At 40.3% G+C, this 21,660-nt stretch overlaps 1 protein-coding gene and 1 pseudogene across 3 annotated transcripts in view; one reads left to right on the top strand and one right to left on the bottom strand.

Moving 5' to 3' along the window:
- PTPN9 (protein tyrosine phosphatase non-receptor type 9) overlaps positions 1-21,660 on the top strand; it is a 191,501-nt gene that overhangs the window by 109,299 nt on the left and 60,542 nt on the right. For all 3 annotated transcript variants that reach the window (XM_036349572.1, XM_036349563.1, XM_036349553.1), the window contains exon 5: positions 3,976-4,081. In XM_036349572.1, coding sequence (XP_036205465.1) covers positions 3,976-4,081 — 106 coding nt within the window. The remainder of the gene's footprint in view (positions 1-3,975; positions 4,082-21,660) is intronic.
- Positions 12,985-13,633, bottom strand: LOC118671276 (annotated as a pseudogene).

Below are 21,660 nucleotides of genomic sequence, written 5' to 3'. Positions count from 1 at the left end.
TAAGGAGAGAGGATCAGTGGTCTCAGGGGCCCAGTACTGCACAATTAGAAGTGTGGAATGTCTCAGTTCTTTTTGGTGATTGGTCTTCAGGCATGATTTCCAGAATATAGGTTCCTTTGAAATTCTACTTTAACTCAGGGAAATGAATGAAAGACCCCTTTACCAGAAAATTCAGTATTGGCCTTCCTCCTTGGGCAGCTTAGAGAGTCAAAGCTCTCATATAGGCATGGCAGTAACCAAAGCTTGCTCTTTCCAGTGTGAGTATTTGATCCCACAGGAGCACCATAAAGGTAAAATCATAACATTTTTCATGATGTCCATTTCTTTCTTAAAAACCCTAGTGACCCCCTCATTATCCAGAAGGTGCATAAATGTCTTTTTCCAAGGAAAATCTTCTCAATAGTGAGAAGAAATTCTTGTTTTCCCATGTTACCTTGAACCAGGATGGAAGAGGAGGAAAGCTCTCCTCTTTATTATCTAATGCCCTTTTTTAAGGTCTAACCTCTATGACTGGCCCTGTCACCACTCCAACCTGTCACAAATAAAATTCTTTTTATTCTGACTTTAATAGCAGTTGTTACTAATACTGATCATTTTGTGTTTAATTGTACATGGCTTTATGATGTTATTTATTTTATATTATTTTTTTTAAAAAATCTATTACTAGATTGTAAGCTTCATAAGGGTAGAGTACCTTCTTTTTTTAACATTACATAAGGGAAAATTCCCAAATCTCCCTAGGTGGAGAAGAAATGCTACCATGAATTTCCACATGCCCATCATCAAAGTGATCTGTAACCAATCTTGTTTCATTGATAGTTCCTCATCCACCCCTCCCCTCGATTTTTTTGAAGCATGTGAAGGACTGTGTTTTAAACTTCTTGGTGTTCCCAGTAGCATCCAGCTCAGGAATCAAATTCAGGAGGGAAGCAATTATTCTTAGTAGGGAATTAGCTATTATTGTAAACTTCATATTCTATACCCAGAAAAGTGAAAATCCTATCCCATTTTTATTTATTTCATGTGCCTTCAGAGGATGAACAGTTTTTGGAAATATAGAACCTGCATCATTTTGTAAGATTGCTTTTTAAAAATTAAATTCTAGCCCTAGCCAGTTTGACTCAGTGCCCTTTGGTCCATGCCAGCCTGGGGACCAAAGGGTACCAGGTTGGATTCCGGTCAAGGGCATGTACCTTGGTTGCATGCTCCTCCCTGGCCTGGGCCCTGGCCAATGCTCTATCGATATTTCTGTCTGTCTTTCCCTCTCTCTTCCACTCTCTCTAAAAATCAATGGAAAAAATATCCTCGGGTAAGGATTTAAAAAAAAAAAAATTGCCCTAGCCAGTTTGGCTCGGTGGCTAGAGATTTGGCCTGTGAACTGAAGGGTCTTGGGTTCGATTCTAGTCAAGGGCACATGTCCAGGTTGCAGGCTCGATCCCCTTTGGGGGGAGGGGGGGGCGTGCAGGAAGCAGCCAATCAATGATTCTCTCTCATCATTGATGTTTCTATCTCTCTCTCTCCCTCTCCTTTCCTCTCTGAAATCAATAAAAAAATACTTTTAAAAAATTAAATTCTATTTCTTCTGGCACTGTCTTCTCTCTGTTTCAGTCTCCTACCTCAAGCTGGAGCTGTGAGGGGAAATTCTATAATTCTTTGAATTTGGTCTTTGATGAGTTTGTGAAGAAATGAGAAGTCTCTAGACCTGGATAGTAATGGTGCCATTCGATTAATAGCATCTTTGCTCTTGATGAATCATAATCTCTCTGGGGTCATAAAAAGAGTCAAGATTTAGCATATTAGGGGTCATTTGAAGGTGCTGCTAGAGAATCTTGGGTGTACCTCACAATTAGATATTTTTAAAATACTACTTTGTGAATTGGTGCTTCTGTCTTAGATTTTATTGAAAGGATAAAGGTATAGAGGCTTCCAGGAGGTCATACAAAAAATTAGTGTACAAAATAACATGAGACCCTGATTTCAGGATTGTGTTTTGAGCCAAAAATTTTTCTCAATTTTAAATAAATGTGAAAACTCTTGCAATTACCTGTGAATAGTCCAGTCAAGTAATAATTTATTCTGTGTATAGACTAAAACAAGTAAGGATCTGGCTTGGTAGAAGAGGCAACTTTGGAAAGTACTTAGCCATTAAGGTTGCACTGAGGAATACTTTTCGTATCTTCATGTGTTCCCAACTTCAATCTTGGAATAGGCTCACCACCTTTCATTTTACCTTTTTTTATGTAAGAAAATATTTCTTGAGTAAATTACAGAGGTAGATTCCATTGATTTTTAGAGAGAGTGGAAGGGACAGGGAGAGACAGAGAGAGAGAAACATCGATGTGAGAGAGACACATTGATTGGTTGCCTCCTTGCACGTGCCCTGACCTGCAACCAAGGTATGTACCCTTGGCAGGAAATCAAACCCGGGACCCTTCAGTCCACAGACTGATGCTCTATCCACTGAGCCAAACTGGCTTGGGCCAATTTACTTTTGAGGATGTTTTCCAAAGACTATTTGTGGGTTCTCTTCCTACAAGACAAAAGATACAAATTCACAGTCATTAAGCTTAAAGTTTGTTCGTGATAGCTTCCAGTCCATTGGATTACAATTCAGCAACCAATCATTATGGGCCTGTGTTGCAAGGACTGTGCTAGGGACTGTTGGGGATAATGAGTGAACAAAACCCATTTCCACTGTAGGAGAGAATCAGATAACTATACAAAGTTGGTATATTTTAAGAGCTGTAATAAAGATCCACAGGAAGATTTGTGGGGCTTCAAGAAGGAGAAGTATGGCAGGCAGTACATTTGATTATAGTTATCAGGGAGACAGATCTTCATGGAAGAGGAAACTTTTGAGCTGAACATGGAATGTTATAGAATTTGGATAGGCAGATTCAGATACATACAAGAAAACAGTTCAAATTTCAATAACCTAGATACTCTGGAACATTCTCAACTTAGGAGATTTGTACTTGATAAATCTGGACAAATATGCATCAGTAAGTATGATTCCAATCCCAATTCTAACATGTGAGGCTTTTCCCAACACTATCAAGCAGTTCTTTCACACCAGCTCAGGGGCCCACAATTCACCTCAGTTCTGACACTGTCTACCTGGAGATAGCCTCAGGTCCCACAGGTTAAGGATTTTCAGTCCTAAACACTGTCTCCTTCTACCCCCTTCAGATACCAATGGCAAGTCCAGGTTGTCACCTCTGCTCCTGACCAATAGGCTGTGTAGATCAGAGGTTTCAACCACCCATTCCTTGAATTTGATGAATTTGCTAGAATGGCTCACAGAACTCAGAGCAATATTTTACTTACTAGATTACCGATTTATGATAAAAGGATATAAACCAGGAACAGCCAGATGGAAGGGATGCATAGAGCAAGATATGAGGAAGGAGCACGGAGTTTCCATACCCTCTCTGAGAGAGCCATTCTCCCAATACCTCAACATGTTCATCAACTTGGAAGCTCTTTGAACCCCATCCTTCTGAATTTTTATGGAGGCCTCATTACTTAGGTGTGACAGAATAAATCATTATCCATTAGTGATTGAACTTAGTCTCTAGCCCCTCCCTCACACTTCCTTCCCAGGTGGGGATGGAGCTGAAAGTGTTTGGTTTCCCTGGCAACCAGCACCCATCCTTAGTAACTTAGTGACATTCCAGCAGTCACCTCAATGACAACAGACACCTTTATTGAGCTCTTCACTTAGGAAATTCCAAGTTTTCAGAATAATGCCAGGAGCAGGGTCAAAGACCAAATATATAGTTCTTATTACAAATCACACTATCACAATAAGCATAGCAGATACCAAAGGTAAATCATCTTTTTGTAAGGCTAGTGTTCAGGGAGGTGGTTATTTTGGTCCCAAATGTGTCCCATGCTTTTGTTTTTGCCCCAGGCTTTCAATCTGCCTCATTCATCTGATTACTTAAATGTTTTTGTTCAATGGTTGCTTTACAGCTTTGAAACTCAGAGAAATGGACTGGTGTTTATCTATGACATGTGTGGTTCTAATTATACCAACTTTGAGCTGGATCTTGGCAAGAAAGTCCTAAACCTGCTGAAGGTAAGGCTGTGACAGGACCCTTTTAACTCCTTTAAAGGTTAGGATACTTTTTTTTCTATTCTTTGAATTTAGGAATGATGTAAATTTTAGACATTGTGTTCCATTTAAAGGCCACCTATAAAAGATGGCTGATTACTGCTTCCTCAGAACAAGAAATGGTCTTAAAAGTAAAATGGGAAGAATTTAAATAAGAAATGCACAAGAACATTCTGAATCATAAAGGTGTGGCATGTCTCTTTCCTGGAGTTTTGTAGAATAAGAATGAATGAAGTGGCCAGTGTCCATGAAAACTGTCATTAGCCAGTGACTTTCAGACTTTAACTCAACCTAGTCAGAAATATGTGTGGGGGTTTTTTTAATTACAATTTTTTTTAATCCTCACTCGAGGATATGTTTTTATTAATTTGAGAGAGAGAGAGAGAGAGAGAGAGAGAGAGAGAGAGAGAGAGAGAGAAATATCTATCGATTGCCTCCCTTTGTACTTGCCCTGACCAGAGATTACACCCACATTCTAGGTGTATGCCTTGAACAGGAATCAACCCACAACCTTTAGGTATATGGGTCAACGTTCTAAGCAACTGAGCCACCTGCCAGGGCCAGAAATATGTTTTACATTATGACTTAGTGCACAAATATGTAGAGTTACATACATAGATAAGGTTCTTAATCACTTATCACAAACTCTTCTGTCCAGAAGGCTTTTGTAATATCTTGAACTTTAAAAGATAATATGGCCCTAGCTGGTTTGTCTCAGTGGATAGAGCATCGGCCTGTGGACTGAAGGGTCCCAGGTTCAATTCCGGTCAAGGGCACATGCCCCGGTTGTGGGCTTGATCCTCAGTAGGGAGTATGCAGGAGGCAGCCAATCAATGACTCTCTCATTATTGATGTTTCTATCTCTCTATCCCTCTCCCTTCATCTCTGAAATCAATAAAAATACATTTTAAAAAAAGAAGATAACATGTATACCATGCTATAACCAAACATTAATATTTCTGCAATGGAATGTATTATAAGGAGTGTAAAAGAATAAAGGCTGCCCTAGTTGGTTTGCCTTAGTGGATAGACCGTTGGACTTCGGACTGAAGGGTCCCAGGTTCAATTCCAGTCAAGGGCTTATGCCCTGGTTGTGGTCTTGATCCCCAGTTGTGCAGGAGGCAGCCGATCAATGGTTCTCTCTCATCGTTGATGTTTCTATCTCTCTCTCCCTCTCCCTTCCTCTCTGAAATCAATAAAAATATATTTTAATAAAAAAGAAAAAGAATAAAGGCTATGAATAGCCTAGGGCATTTCAGATTAGTTTTCGCTAACTTTTAAAAATATATATTTTATTGATTTTTACAGAGAGGGGAGGGATAGAGAGTTAGAAACATCAATGAGAGAGAAACATCAATCAGCTGCCTCCAGCACACCTCCAACTGGGAATATGCCTGCAACAAAGGAACATGTCCTTGACTGGAATCGAACCTGGGACCTTTCAGTCTGCAGGCCGATGCTCTATCCACTGAGCCAAACTGGTTAGGGCTGCCCTGTGAATTAAAAAAAAAAAAAAAATATATATATATATATATATATATATATATATATATATATATATATATTATTGATTTCAGAGAGAAAGGGAGAGGGAGAGAGAGATAGAAACATCAAGGATAAGAATCATTGGTCGGCTGCCTCCTGCACATCCCTTACTGGGGACCGCAACATGGGCATGTGCCTGATCGGGAATTGAACTGTGACCTCCTGGCTCATATGTCAATGCTCAACCATTGAGCCACACTGGCCAGGCTGCCCTGTGAATTTTTGCACCAAACTTATGAAAGAAATTTAAGGTTTTCAGAATTATTTAGATTTTAGAATCTGTGGGTAGGGATGTGTGTATCTGTGTATACATATTTATAAAACAAAACAAGCTTTACCCTTACTGTGAGCAGTCATTTTGATTATTCTCTTCTATTTCATATTTTTAAAATGTTAGTTATGACCTATTAAATTAAATTCAGGACCCACTGAGTGACAAACATTCATCTAAGAGTCTATGGAGTCTTTGTTCCAGGACCTCACTTGGGAGTACTGAGGAACTAGATTTCTAGAGGTGTTGATTTACTATTACAGTTGTTTTCTGGGACTTGAATTTTTCACTCATTATTTTACTGAAATTCCTCTTGTGGTTTGTAGCTGTGATTTACTCTTTTTTATTGATAGCTGAAGGATTGTTACTTTTTAATTCGTCATCCGTTGGTGCATATATATCACTACTAATGGCTCCTTGAATTGTTTCCTGATTTTTGCTATGAATAGTGCTGCTATGAATACTTTTATACTTTTCTTCTTGTGCATGTGTGCAGGTGTATCTCTAGGTCATGGTTTCTCAAATGTTTTTTCATTATTGCCTCACTTAGGAGCCTTTCATAGAAATCATCCTTCCCCTCAAGTTAGTCCTCTTCTAATAAAATTCTAATACCACAGATGTACTGACTGCATATCAGTGCTTTATGCATAAAAAAGAGTATGATTTTTTTGCCTGTACCCTACTCTCCTCAAAACTATTTTATCCCCTTGAGGGTAGTATCACCCCTGTTGAGAATGTTATGTTCTAGAGCAATGGTAGGGAACCTTGTTTCTTCCAAGGGCCATTTGGATATTTATAACATCATTCATGGGCCAAACATTTTATTAACTTATCCCTAATGCCTTGGCAGGGCTAGACCAAATGATTTTGTGCACCTCATATAGCCTGCGGGCCAGACATTCCCCACCCCTGCTCTAGAGTATATACCTAGGAGTAAAATTGGGTCTTTGAAGGTTCAACTTCATAAAATAGTGTCAAATTGTTTTCCTAAATGGTTGTACCCACCTGCCATGTGTAAAATTTCCATTGGTCCACATCCTCTCCTGTGCCACGCCAGCACGGCCAAGGGTGAACCTGAGGAGGGGCAGTGAAGGGTTGAAGAAAAGACAAATAAATACAGCTGGGGCTCAGTGAATCTCCCGTGCCTGAGTGAGGACACAAAAGACCCAGCCTGCAAGCTGATGCTTTATTTTATAGTCTGATTAAAAGAAGGGTAGATTAACATGTATACAAATGTTCTTGTTTTGGCAACACTATCTGCACCTTCCACAGCCCATTAGCTACTTAGGAAGGAATTAGGGAGGACTACAAGGTCAGGCTTTTTTTTTTTTTTTTTAATATATTTTTTATTGATTAAGATATTACATATGTGTCCTTGTCCCCACGTTACCCTCTACCCCCCACCCCCCCCCCCCCCCGCTCATGCCCTCACCCCCCCGTTGTCCGTGTCCATTGGTTAGGCCTATATGCTTGCATGTAAGTCCTTTGGTTGATCTTTCCCCCTTACCCCCACCCTCCCCTACCTTCCCTCCAAGGCCCGACAGTCCAATCAATGCCTCTCCGTCTCTGGATCAGTCCTTGTTCATCAGTTTATGTTGTTAATTATATTCCACAAATGAGTGAGATCATGTGGTATTTATCCGCTCTCCAGTTCCATCCATGCTGTGGCAAATGGTAAGAGTTCCTTTTTCTTCTTCCTCTTCTTAAAGAATACCTTTCAGCATTTCATATAATGCTGGTTTGGTGGTGATGAACTCCTTTAGCTTTTTCTTATCCGTGAAGCTCTTTATCTGACCTTCTATTCTGAATGATAGCTTTGCTGGATAAAGTAATCTTGGTTGCAGGTTCTTGCTATTCATCACTTTGAATATTTCTTGCCACTCTCTTCTGGCCTGCATGGTTTCTGTTGAGAAATCAGCTGACAGTTGTATGGGTGCTCCCTTGTAGGTAACTGACTGTCTTTCTCTTGCTACTTTTAAGATTCTCTCTTTGTCTTTTGCTCTTGGCATTTTAATTCTGATGTGTCTTGGTGTGGTCCTCTTTGGATTCCTTTTGTTTGGGGTTCTCTGCGCTTCCTGGACTTGTAAGTCTATTTCTTTCACCAGGTAGGGGAAGTTTTCTGTCATTATTTCTTCAAATATGTTTTCAATATCTTGCCCTCTCTCTTTTTCTGGTACCCCTATAATTCTGATGTTGGTACGCTTGAAGTTGTCCCAGAGGCTCCTTACACTATCTTCATATTTTTGGAATCTCTTTTCTTTTTTCTTTTTCGGTTGGGTATTTTTTGTGTCTTTGTATTTCAAATCTTTGACTTGATTCTTGGGATCCTCTTGTCTGCTGTTGGATCTCTGTAAATTATTCTTTATTTCAGTCAGTGTATGCTTAATTTCTAGTTGGTCCTTTTTCATGTCCTCCAGGGTCTCACCATACTTATTGAGGGACTCACTAAATTTATCAGCGGTTTCCATAAAATTCTTGAAAAACCTTATAAACGTGGCCTTGAACTTTATATCCAGTCGTTTGCTTTCCTCCATTCCTGCCATTTGTGACCTGTTTCTTTGTCTCCACATTTTGGCTCCTTCCCTGTGTTGATAGAGTGGCTTTGTGTGCTAGGTGTCCTGTAGGGCCCAGTGTCTCAGCCTCCCCAGTTACCTGAGGTGGACACTCTTGGTGCACCCCCTTGTGGGCTTTGTGCACAGTCTTGTTGTAGTTATGCCTTGGTTGTTGTAGGATCACTGGGAGGAATTGACCTCCAGGCCAATTGGCAGTGAGAATCAGCTGTGTCTGCAGTGGGAGAACTTCTGTGCTGAAGACACCCTTCTGGGGCAAGACTTGCTTCAGTGGGGCTTTGGTGCTCACTGAGTCTGCTCCCTGAGTGTGTCCCTTATGGATCTGAGGAGTTGTGATCTGGATGGTCCCCCTCTGACCACTGGGTACAGTGGCTCTTGGATCTAAGGAGGTGCTAATTTAGCCTCTGCCTGAGGCTACCCAGCAGGAGCTATGGAGAGAACTGCAGATTCCCCTTTCTTTTTTGGAGTTTGGAGGTGCCCTGATGAGGCTCAGCAGTGAAGCAATGCAAGCCGCTGTGGAGTCTTGGGCCTTCTCTTGGAAGTTCTGGGTCTGTCTGGCCCAGCTGCAGTTAGGTAATTATCAGGTTGCAAAGGGCCGGGGCATTCATATGCAAAAGCCTCTGCCGCAGTCTGGGTGGGGGCGGGGTCTCAAGGAATCAAATGGCGGAGCAAGCAGCTATGGCGGATCCTTAGCCCCGCCCTAAGGAGTCACACGTCTCAGTGTCCTGGTAATGGCTGCAAGCACCTCTGAGGGAAAGCCACCCTCAAGTTCACCCGCTGCCAGACAGTCCAGTTTCTCCCCGTATGAGTCCTGGGTCCCCAGAGACTTCCCGGAACTGGAGTTCAGAGCCGTCGGGAGCTTGTGACTCCCTCCGGATTCAAAAAGACAGCCGCGTCCTCAGGTGCCAGCCCCTTTCCGCACGCGCGAGCCCCCGTACCTCTGCACTTTACTTCTGCAGCTCCTCTGGCTCTCAGTGTGCTTTTCTTTCCTTCTAGTTGTAGAATTTACACTCAGCCAGCCTTCCTGTAGTTCTGGATGATGTCCGTTTTGTGTTTTTGTTACATTTTTTCAATTGTTGTGGGAGGCAGCAATTTCCGGTGTTTATCTATGCCGCCATCTTAGTTTCTCCTTTAAGGTCAGGCTTAATTATGCTAGGAGAGATCTGCCTTCCAGGCTGGGACTTGTTTGTGGTCCTACCACAGGTCAGCCCAAGGCTTGACCCTAGAGCCGCTCCCTACACTCTCCAACACTTGGTGATGTCACACTTCTTTTTTTTTAATTTAAATATTTTGTTGTTGACACGATTGTAGATGTCCCCCATTTCCCCCCTTTTACCACCTCCACCCAGGCCCCATCCCCTCCCTTAGTCCTCGCCACACTATTATCTGTGTCCATGGGCTATACATATATGTTCTTTAGCTAATTCCTTCACTTTCCTTTATCCAGTCCCTCTCACCCTCTTCCCTTCTGACATTTGTCAGTCTGTTCCATGTATCCATGCCTCTGGTTCTATTTTGTCAGTTTATTTTGTTCATTAGACTGGAAATATTAGTGTGATCATATGGTATTTGTCTCTCTGTGACTGGTTTATTTTGTTTAACATAATAATCTCCAAGTCCATCCATGCTATTTCAAAGGTTAAGATCTCATTTTTTACAGCCTCATAGTATTCAATTGTGTAAATATACCACAGCCTTTATATCCACTCTTTCTCTTGGTGCCCTTAAAATTCTCTCTCTGTCTTCAGTGTTTGCCATTTTAATTATGATGTGTCTTGGTGTGAGTCTCCTTGTGTTCATCTTGATTGGGATTCTGCTTCCTGAACATGTGTGATTTTTTTCTTTCACCAGGTTAGGTACATTTTCTGTCTTTTTTGTTGTTTTTCTTCACCCAAGGATATTTTTTCCATTGATTATTAGAAAGAGTGGAAGGGAGGGGGAGAGGCAGAGAGAGAGAGAAACATCAATGTGAGAGACACATTGATTGGTTGTCTCCTGGACTCACCCCAACTGGGGATTGAACCTGCAACCAAGGTATGTGTCCTTGATTGGAATCGAACCCAAGATCCTTCAGTCCAAGGGCCAATGCTCTAATCACTGTGGTTGGGCTATACTTAGGACACCTCAATTGGTTGCCTGCGCATATACTTTGACCAGGTCAGGGATCAAGCCTGCAGTTGAGGTACGTGCCCTTGACCAAATGCATGACCCTTCAGTCTGTGGGCCAACACTCTAAACGCTGAGCCAAACTGGCTAGGATTTTGTCATTGTTTCTTGAAACAGGCTTTCTATCCTTTGCTCACTCTCTTCTTCTGGCACCCCTATGATGTAAATATTGTTGTTCCATGTTGTCCCAAAGTTCCATAAACTATTCTAATTTTTTTAAAATTTTGTTGTTGTTGTTGATTGGCTTTTTTTTTTTTCAAATCACTGATTCTATCTTCTGCATCAGCCAGCCTACTTTTTTTTCCCCTCTGTACATGGCTTTTATTATTTACATAATACAATAGAGCATCAATGCTGGATAGCATGATTATGTATAATACATAAATATGAACTATCTCTATACATCTGCAAATCTAACTCAGAACTAAGGTACAAAGATTTGAAAGCAAAATTGAATGCTTTAAGAACAAAAGTAAAACTAAGACTGAGCACTGCAATAAATCAGAAGTAGTGCCTCATGTACATACTTGACTATTTACAGATGAAAACAGGCATTACCACAACACTAATCTAACTATACTTATTTATGTAGAAAAAACACAAGTTTCATACATCACAGAAAATCTTCCATTATAACACAGAAGTGATATTACCAGACAAGCATCAATGAAGTATACTGCCTCTTCTAGTTGTTATTATACAATGCTATAAATAATGCAGCCATGCAACACACCCAAGAACACTAGAGTCCTACACTCAAGTACAATTAAAATGATAAAGCAGCCCTCTGCAAGTGGTGCTGGATGCCACTAAGAAGTCTACTGCACCCATGTTGGTTATGATTTTTCATGCAGAAAAGTACAGTTACATTAAGAACTGAAGTCTTTAAAAAAGCTCTAAACATTCTTTCTTGAACCAAAACATTCAACAGAAGATGCACATGAAAAATTAACTGTTCAGATACCTTTGCAACTTAAAATTCAGATGCATGTTATTCAATAGAGCTGCTGTATGTGGAAACCAAATGCAGAGTTTTAATTTCTTCTTGTGAACAAATTAATCCTAGTGCAGTTCTGTGCTACACATTTTAGCAATGAGTAATGCAGACATCTTCTGGTGCAGGCCAGCACAATAAGCTTCAATGATAACTCCAAGACCCTATTGCTTGATGCTTTTACTCATAACCAATTGCGCTGTTTACCTTTCACAGAATGTCTTATTTGACAGCTTTTAGACCAATTAGCCAGGCATACATATGGCATCAAATACTGGTTTCACGGAAAGGTCTGACCCTCTTTATTATCTTCTTCCTGCTTCCAGTGAACATGTTGTAGAAATTAACATGGTGAAGCTTAACTATGATAGAAGTAGACTGCCACTCCTTTTCTGGTGTACTAATTTTAGAAAAATACTGGCACATAACACTAGCCAAAGATTATACCTTTTTTTTTTTTTTTTTTAAATATATTTTATTGATTTTTTACAGAGAGGAAGGGAGAGAGATAGAGAGTTAGAAATATCGATGAGAGAGAAACATCGATCAGCTGCCTCCTGCACATCTCCCACTGGGGATGTGCCCGCAACCCTGGTACATGCCCTTGACCGGAATCGAACCGGGACCTTTCAGTCCGCAGGCCGACGCTCTATCCACTGAGCCAAACCGGTTTTGGCCAAAGATTATACCTTGATACATTCCCAAAAGGCAGGTATGCTGCAAACATGCAGAGAGTTCATGTGTTTTGTTTGGCACGTAGGGACTAAATTTTGTCTGCGTTACCTGTGAAATTCATTTTGATATGCATATTTTCATCCAATTTTATTCAAGGGAGGGCATATACATTTTATGGGGCTGTATTTATCCAATTTTGCCTGTAACAAACACCCAAAGATTCTAAAATATCAATTATAAGACAGACAAGTAGTACAAAGTAAAACTCTGGAGAACATCAAAGGAAAATGACCAAGCATCTGCTCTTTAATATTTTCTTATGACATATTAAAACTAGAGGCCCGTTGCACAAAGAGATTTGTGCAATAGGCCTTCCTTCCCTGGCTGCCGGCACCGGTTTTCCTCTGGCACCCGGGACCCAGGCCTTCGCTCCAGCTGCAGTGGAGAAGCCAAGCCTCTTCAGTCTTCAGTCTTCAGTCGTCTTCAGTCTTCAGTCTTTGCTCTGTGCCTGCATATGCAAATTAACCAGCATCTTTGTTGGGTTAATTTGCATGCTCATCCTGATTGGCTGGTGGGTGTAGAGGAGTGAAGCAATTTTGCGTGTTTTTCTTGTATTAGTGTAGATAAAAACAAAGTTTCAGTCTCTTCACAAGTAGTAATTTATATTCTCTGGATTCTTTTTTCTGATTCTTGCTGCAGCTTCTGCTTTGTAATCATACGGACAGTTGTGCTTGTCAGAGTAACAGCGAAGTCCACAAAACAAATTTCCACATCAGCAGTCAAACCCTGTAAGGCCAACTTTCTTTCTGCACATGAAACATCTATTCTTCTTTGGTTTGGGTAACTCAGGAGCTTTTTCTTCACTTTGAGAAGTACTGGGTTGAGAAACTGATGAACTGGGCTGAGTGACAACTGGCTCTGACACCTCTGTTTTCAGGGTAGTTATTTTGTCCTCTCATTTCAAATGAGCATTTGAAATGCTCATTTCTATCCTTTGCTGAGTTACAGGCAAGGCACCCACAGGCACATTTCTTGATTTTTCAGACGTGCTGCCAGCAGCACCTTCATAGTTATTTAAACTAGCGTCTGCTCTTTGCACAGATGTAGAATCTGAGGTAGGACTGTTGGAACCACTAGCTGTCCCCATTGGGTTCATTCTGCCACTATTCTGCTGCCTCTAAAGATGTTCTTTGTAGCAAATAGAACACATTCCATTTGTCCTAGGATTCCCATAAATGCTACATCCTGTACTACACAGCATGGGCCCTGGGGTCTGGTTAGTCTCCTGAGCCATATTTTTCTGTAGTTGCATCACAATGCATGTGGGATATCGATGTGAGATAGTTCGATGTTTCTCTCTGTCTCTTCTCCTTTTGATGTTTCTCTCTGTCTCTTCTCCTTTTGATGTTTCTCTCTGTCTCTTTTCCCCCTTTCAATGTTTCTCTCTGTCCAGCCATCCTACTTTTAATTCCTCCCAGTGTATCCTTGATGGTATTCTTCACTTCCGACTAGTTCTTAGTCATGGTTTCTAACTTCTTTTTCATGTCAATGTTGCTCCCACTAAGTTCCTTTTGATTCCTATTAAGTTCCTTGTAGTTTTCACTAAGTTTCTTGAGCAGCTTTATAACCATTACTCTGAATTCTGTATCTTATCAATTGATTGCCTCCATTTCATTTTACTCTTTTTCTGGAGCTTCCTCTTTTTCTTTCATTTGGGGTTGTTTCTTTGTCTCCCCATTTTAGCTGTATTTTTGTGTTTGTTTCTTTTCTTTTCTTTTTCTTTTTTTGAATCATATATGAGGTTTATTCCAGTACTGCTGGCAGTATGGGAGAGCAGCAGGTCATCCACAAAAATCTGTTCTGCAGCCCCCATAAGCCAGCTGCTTATATAGGGTAAGACAAAGATTACAAGGGGAAGTAGGGATTGCAGGCATAGGGAAGTAGGAGGCTGGGGTGGGACTCCATTGTTTGGGCGATAAGATTGTTAATCTTTCCATGATAATAGGCAGTTCCTGAATAACAATGGTTCCAAGGTTGATTTCCAGGTACGAGGTTGACTACCAGGTCCTGGGGGTGTACAACTCCCAGCGAGCTCAGAATATCCTTTCTTTAACCAACCCAAGGCAATTATGGTTAACAGAGCATGATTAATATTTCCCATAAACATAGCTAGTCCCCAATATTTTTATTTTTGCTCCTAACATTTCCCCACTGATATTTCTATCATCTCATATCTATGAGATTAGTTTTAGATGAAAAAGTCTCATCTTGCCCTAGCTGGGTGGCTCAGTGGATAGAATGTCAGCCTGTGAATGGAAGGGTCCCAGGTTCGATTCCAGTCAAGGGCACATGCCCAAGTTGCAGGCTTGATCCCCAGAAGGGGGCATGCAGGAGGCCTCAATCAATGATTCTCTCTCATCATTAATGTTTCTATCTCTCTCTCCCTCTCCCTTCCTCTCTGAAATCAATAATAAAAATTTTAAAAAGTTTCGTCCTACTGGACTGCATTTGCTTCTGCCTTGAAAACAGTTTCCAGGGATGGGATACACTAAGTGCAGGATCTTGGATATGTGATCTATCAACTGAGAATTGTCAGAAAGATTAAAACAGCACATTCCTTTAAATTCCTTACAACCATGGTTATGCTGTAATAGCAAATAATCTATTGCTGCCAGATTTTCTAGAACTGCTTCCCTGACCTGGCTCAGCTCTTGATTTATCCCCTATATAGCCCTGGAGATGGCATTGAGGACTTTTACCATGTTACAAGCCAGCCGGGTCACTTTAAGGGAGCCTACCATTACCAGCATAACAAACGTGGTCAAAGCAATGTATTCAGCAGGGCTCCACAGGTGGAGATTGTCATTGCTATCCAGTGCCATGGCCTTGAGAAAGTCTCTTTTGGTTCAGACCCTGTAATGTTTCTGAGGCATAAAGACAGTCATCCTAAGGAACAGGGCCCCCCCAGTGCTGATGGCAGGAGTATATGAATAAGCAGTTATCCCACACATCAGAAACCAACCAGCCAGTGGCTTAATATGTCCATTACTATAAGGGAGGTGAAATTATCAGAACAATTCATACTGTAGTTATTAGCTAATTAAAGACAGTAGCTAGAACACCGGGTAAAAGTCAGACATTCGCCACAGGGAACGATTGCAGCAACTTTAGGGGAAACATCCCTGCATCCTTTTCCCAGACAGTGGTTTCCAACATATAAAGGTCCCTGTATATGACTTCCCAAAATGATTGGAATAATTTTATATATTACCAATAGGTGTCCCAACTCCTACTCAGCAAAATGTAAAGGTCAGTTCTACACAGGTTCCTCCATTGCCTGCATCAGAGCAGTTGGAGTGACTAGAAACATTCTTCAGGGTCTTGTCCATTTCTCCTCTGGTTGGCCCATCATCCTTGCTCTGTTCAGGTCTAACTGCCTACGTCATTCCCTCTAGGATCTTGGCTCTGAATTCTTTCAGAGATAGGAGGTGCAGGGTATCTTTTGTAACTGCTTCCTGCTGCGGAGGGATAAAGTTTTTCCTTCAGAGCCAAGAGATCCTTGCTCTCTGTCAGAGGGATGATGAGGTCTGGTCATAGAAGGAGGTGGCAATGTTGTCTAGAAGTGGTATTCCCTGAGTGTGAGCAGGGCTTGTAGCCTGGTGGAGACAAGCTGTGTTCTAAAATTTAGTATTGGGCAAAAGTTAGAACAGCAAGAATTATGACAAATGGTCTGGTGAAAGAAAAACAAAAACATTTCATTCCTAATATTTCCTATTGAAACAAAATTTTTCTCCCTAAAATCACCCTCATTTTTATTAAAGACAATTTGGCCTGATTCTTTGCATAAACACAATAAGAATAACAGTTGACCACGTAGGCTTTTTTGTTTTAAAAAAAAAAAATGCTTTGCTGGGAACTCATGATCAAGTTTTATTAGCCCTGCAGAGCAAAGAAGCTGAGTCACCTAGCTGCCATCAGGTTTGCCTGCAATACCTATGGATATGGGTGAAGTCCTCAAGTTGAGGTCCCCAATGATATCTTGAGGTTCCTTCTTTGCCATCTCTCAGGAAAGCAACATTTATTCCTTAGCTGAAAAGACTGCTGTGAACCATGTGACCAAGCAAGGTACCAGGCTTTCTCCAAGTTGCTTTTATTGGCTTCATTCTTAAAGCTTTCTGGTGACATCCAGAGTCCCAGCATGTCTCTCTCAGACATGACATTCCAGTCAAAGTCTTGGTTAACATAACCACAGTTGGAAATAGATCTTATTTAACTCATGCACAGAATTATATTGCCATTTATTAAGAACTGCCAAATTCTGGAGGGACAGGTAGGGAGAAAAATCTATACTTTATGAAATTGCTTTAAAGATACTTCCTTATATCTGACAAACAAAAAGTTTAAGAATCAGCAATACTTTCAACAAAAGTTACCGAAACTATATAATTATTTACAGTTCATTCAGGCCCAGAATTAAATTTTTTTCTTCTAATTTTTCCTTCTACTTTGTATAAGTATCTACAAATCCAGATACTTTATAGAGTTCTAATAATTTTCATCCAGTTCGAAGGGGATGATCTGAAAATGTCAGTCCTTTCCATGGATCCCTCAGAAGATGTATATTTTTTCAAATGCATTATAACACAACAGTGACTGTCTCTAAATTACAAGAAGAAATTTAAAATGAGACGGTTATGGACTTGATTATAATGGAATATTGTCTTTTCTGCAAAATGTAATATTCCACAATATTATAACTAACAATTAGTTATAAATGAAAACACATCAGAATCTATTTAGTATGCATATATAAATAGAATATAAGTATTTCTTTATTTGACAAAGCTTCCCATGTACCTTTGTTGTACCCCGAGAATCACACACAAGGATGCCTCAAGAAGTCAAATTAAAGAGTCACATTTATTGCAAATCCGAGACTAAGAGGGGGCATTTCGCTCTCCCAGATCTCATAATGTCCGCCCGAGCCCCAACACCAAATTTATATAGGCAAAGATCACAAAGGTATTGATTACATCTCAAGGTTTGGAATAAGGAACCTGGTTTGCAAAAAAGCAGTTTACAGAAGCAGAAGCAGTTTTACTTAAGCATGCATGTTAGTTTTGGGTCTCCGGATCACTGAATTGACAGAAACACATTATCTAGAGCCCTCGGGTCTGGAATGAGGAACCTGTTTTGCAAAAAAGCAGTTTACTTAAGCATGTTATCTAAATTACAGTTTTTGGGTCTCAGGATCACTGGGTCAACAGGGACACGTTAACTGGAGCCCTCTGACCTTGGGATAATTGTGCTGTTCTTCCCAGGTAAAGGAAAATGTGCTTTCTGAGACCAGTATGACCACAAGCAATGGGATATTCACATTACAATCAATAGGGTATTTAATCGAATGGGGTGGTTTACATAATTCAGAAAATTAAAATAACTTTTCTATTACTTTAGCAAGAAAATAAGTACTGAAACCAAACAGCAGGGTTAGAGTTAAACTACAGTTTCTACCTGAGATGATTGCTACCATACTTCACCTTAAGCAGAAAATTTTCCTTCATGAGAGAAAACAAATCCTAGAGACATTGCAGGGCCTATTGGAATGACCTAAAGCCAATTCGAGGTTAAGGAAAAGTATCTTGCCTAATAAATAATTATTGAATGAATGGATGTATCTTTTACCATCTCAATAAAAGGTACATAAAAAAAAAAAAAAAAGAAAAAGTATCTTAAAATTCAAACCCTGGAAAGGTTGTCAAACTTATTTTACCAAAAAATCAGGTATTATTATTATTATGCATTCAAGGTGACAAAAGGGTATTAAACACAAATATAGGATAGCAACCTTCACTTCCCATGATTAAGATGCCTTTTTTTTTTAATAATCAAGTACCTGATTAATATAACATATAACCATTTCAATTACTTATAGAATGTTTGTTCCCTGGGCAAAAACAGGAAAAACTTTTTCCCTTTTAAGACTAGAAAAGGACTAACCAAAATGAGGTTTATTCTCTGACTTCATTTGTCCTTGGGTATGGTCAGCACATGATACTAATTGGATTTCTGCTACCTGTCTCCCTGAGTAGGTTGATATAAGCTATTTACCTTCTGGTTTGGGAGGCAAAATGCAAATCATTTACTCTTAACTGTCCCTGGTTTAGGGAAGATAGGATTTACTAGATGGCTCCAAATTGCTGTTTAACCATCTCAATTTCCCTATTCTATTACTCGTAGCTCACTGGCCTGTATCATTTATACAACTTACTTTACAAACATTCTATAACTTTCACAAACCTTTATTCACAAACCTAACAACTTTCAGAAATAACCAGCTTTAGAATCCACTCTTTTTCCTTCAAAATGCATCTCTATGCCTCATGCCTTTTATTTCACCAAAACCATAATTTCTTTCCAGTTAGTTAGAATTCCTAACCCTTAGGAACCTTTTTTTTAGGTGACATATAGGTAACATTCCCCAGATTAGCAATATTCACATTTTAAGAGATTTCAAATAAAATACAAGACTTATTCATTCAAATCCATCCTCTAGATTTTCATATGAGGCAAACTCAGATTAATTAATATTTCAGTATCTTGTTATTTCAAACTACCTAGATAGTTAATAATTTTTACTATTTAACCCAGCAAATTCCTCCAAAGTTTTAAGTTACCAAAGTCTTTGGAAAACGATGTTTAGGCTTATATAACTATCACAGAAAAAAAGCTTTATTATATACCCTTCATTTTAGTTATATTATTTTGCCTTTACAACTTTGAGATTTTAAAACCAATTATTATTACCCAAGGCATTTTCTTGGCAAGTTTTGTAACAGGAATAACTCACCGGCCTCCAGCAGCTTTAATGTGAAAGTACTATTTTATTTTATTTTTATTTGCCATTTTGGAGTGGCCCCCACTGCTATTTCTGCAGCCTGCTGGAGGGCACTTCTGCAGGTCTGTTCCTCCTAGGAAAAAGACTTGGTGTGTTTAGAAGATTTTTTCCCCCATATCTTTTCTTTCTGAATAGACTAACAATATGAAATCTTATATATAAGAAGAGATCCTAAAAACAAACAAAAGCCCTGTAAATAAATGAGTACTCTCAAAAGGGTGGACTGGGACATAAGCCTTAGAATTTTTTTTTTATTTTTATTTTTTAATATATTTTATTGATTTTTTACAGAGAGGAAGGGAGAGAGACAGAGAGCCAGAAACATCGATGAGAGAGAAACATCGATCAGCTGCCTCCTGCACATCTCCCACTGGGGATATGCCCGCAACCCAGGCACATGCCCTTGACCGGAATCGAACCTGGGACCCCCCACTCCGCAGGCCGATGCTCTATCCACTGAGCCAAACCGGCCTCGGCAGCCTTAGAATCTTATCTCACACTAACCCAGCACAGCAAATGCGTTCTGAGTGGCACAAAGCCCAAACAACAGAGTGAGGATTCCTTATGTTTATAAAATGGTGAAGAGCAAACTATGTCCCCCAAGATAAGAAAGCAAGCAAAGAACACCAGTGACCAAGTTACATCATAGACAGACAAGAACTTTCACTAAGAGTTTCCAGTGGTTGATGTCTTTAGAGGGAGGACAGGGAGGGTCCCCAAGATTAAGAATTCTTGGCAGCTGGTAGGAAGTTCCTGCAATCCCTGCCACAGGTCCAGCCTGCCACAAGTAGCTGGGGTCCCTAGCAAAGTGGGATGTGCCCCATCTTTAAACAAATTAAAGCAAACAACAAACACAAAACGACAATCAACAGAGACATGTTATGTACAATATTTATAGGCACGCACAACCCACAGATAAGAACTTCACACCATGCTCCTTCCTAATGCCGTGACCCTTTAATACAGTTCCTCATGTTGTGGTGACCCCCAACCATAAAATTATTTTTCGTTGCTACTTCATAACTGTAACTTTGCTACTGTTATGAACCGTAATGTAAATATCTGATATGCAGGATGTATTTTCATTGTTACAAATTGAACATAATTAAAGCATAGTGATTAATCACAAAAACAATATGTAATTATATATGTGTTTTCTTTCTTTTTTGTTTTTTAATATATTTTATTGATTTTTTACAGAGAGGAGGGGAGAGGGATAGAGAGTTAGAAACATCGATGAGAGAGAAACATGGATCAGCTGCCTCTTGCACGCCCCCAACTGGGGATGCCCGCAACCAAGGTACATGCCCTTGACCAGAATCGAACCTGGGACTCTTGAGTCCGCAGGCCGACGCTCTATCTGCTGAGCCAAACCAGTTAGGGCTATATATGTGTTTTCTGATGGTCTTAGGTGACCCCTGTAAAAGGGTCATTCGACCCCCAAAGGGGTCGTGACCCACAGGTTGAGAACCTCTGCCTTACAAGGAAGCCCGGATGAGAGGCAGCAAGTGCTTCTAGGCAGGGGTGGGCAAACTTTCTGACTTGAGGGCCACAGTGGGTTCTTAAACTGGACTGGAGGGCTAGAACAAAAGCATGGATGGAGTGTTTGTGTGAACTAATATAAGTTCAAAGTAAACATCATTACATAAAAGGGTACGGTCTTTTTTTTTTTTTTTAGTTTTATTCATTTCAAACGGGCCAGATCTGGCCCGCGGGCCGTAGTTTGCCCACGGCTGAAAGTGCCATACAAACATGCTTGATTCCTCCTACAGAAACGCTTGATTCAACTTAGGTCTCAGGTGAGACAATGGGGATTGCTGAGGCTGCAGCTGCAACTCAAAACAGGAAAATACCTGGCAGCGCTACAAATAAAGAATTCAGGCAGCAAGCGGGATTCCCAATACTTTCCTCAGAGGAGTCTCTTGCTTACATACCTTCATGGTCACTAGAATATGTAACCAGACAATCAGTGAGTCCATGCTGCCTGTCACTACTTGAGCCAATTAAGCAGAGACAGGGTTGAATCATATATGAGTGTTTATTCCAATACTGCCGGCAGTATGGGAGAGCAGCAGGTCATCCACAGAAATCTGCTCTCTGTGTTTATTTCTGTTTTAGAAAGAACTGCTATGACTACCAGTCTTTGCTGTTAGTCTTATGTAGTAAGTGTCCTGTGGGACCCAGTGGTATACTTTCCTTGGTCTCCTAAACTGGATGCTCTAAAAATGTCCATTGTGTGTGTTATTTGGGCTTTATTGTTGTAATTGGGTCTTGATTGTTGTTGTCCCATTCGTGGGTGGGACCTTCCCTCAGGCTGGCTGACTGTAAGGCTCAATCCTGACCATGTTGTGTGAGCTGTTATACAGATGCTGACAGAACAAAACAAGACAAGAAAAAGAACAAAAACATACAAAAGAACCCAAT

The sequence above is a fragment of the Myotis myotis genome, unplaced genomic scaffold (assembly GCF_014108235.1).
Source record: "Myotis myotis isolate mMyoMyo1 unplaced genomic scaffold, mMyoMyo1.p scaffold_m19_p_1, whole genome shotgun sequence".
Classification (NCBI taxonomy): domain Eukaryota; kingdom Metazoa; phylum Chordata; class Mammalia; order Chiroptera; family Vespertilionidae; genus Myotis; species Myotis myotis.
The sequence above is the reverse complement of the archived record's forward strand: the minus strand, read 5'-3'. Positions and strand labels throughout refer to the sequence as shown.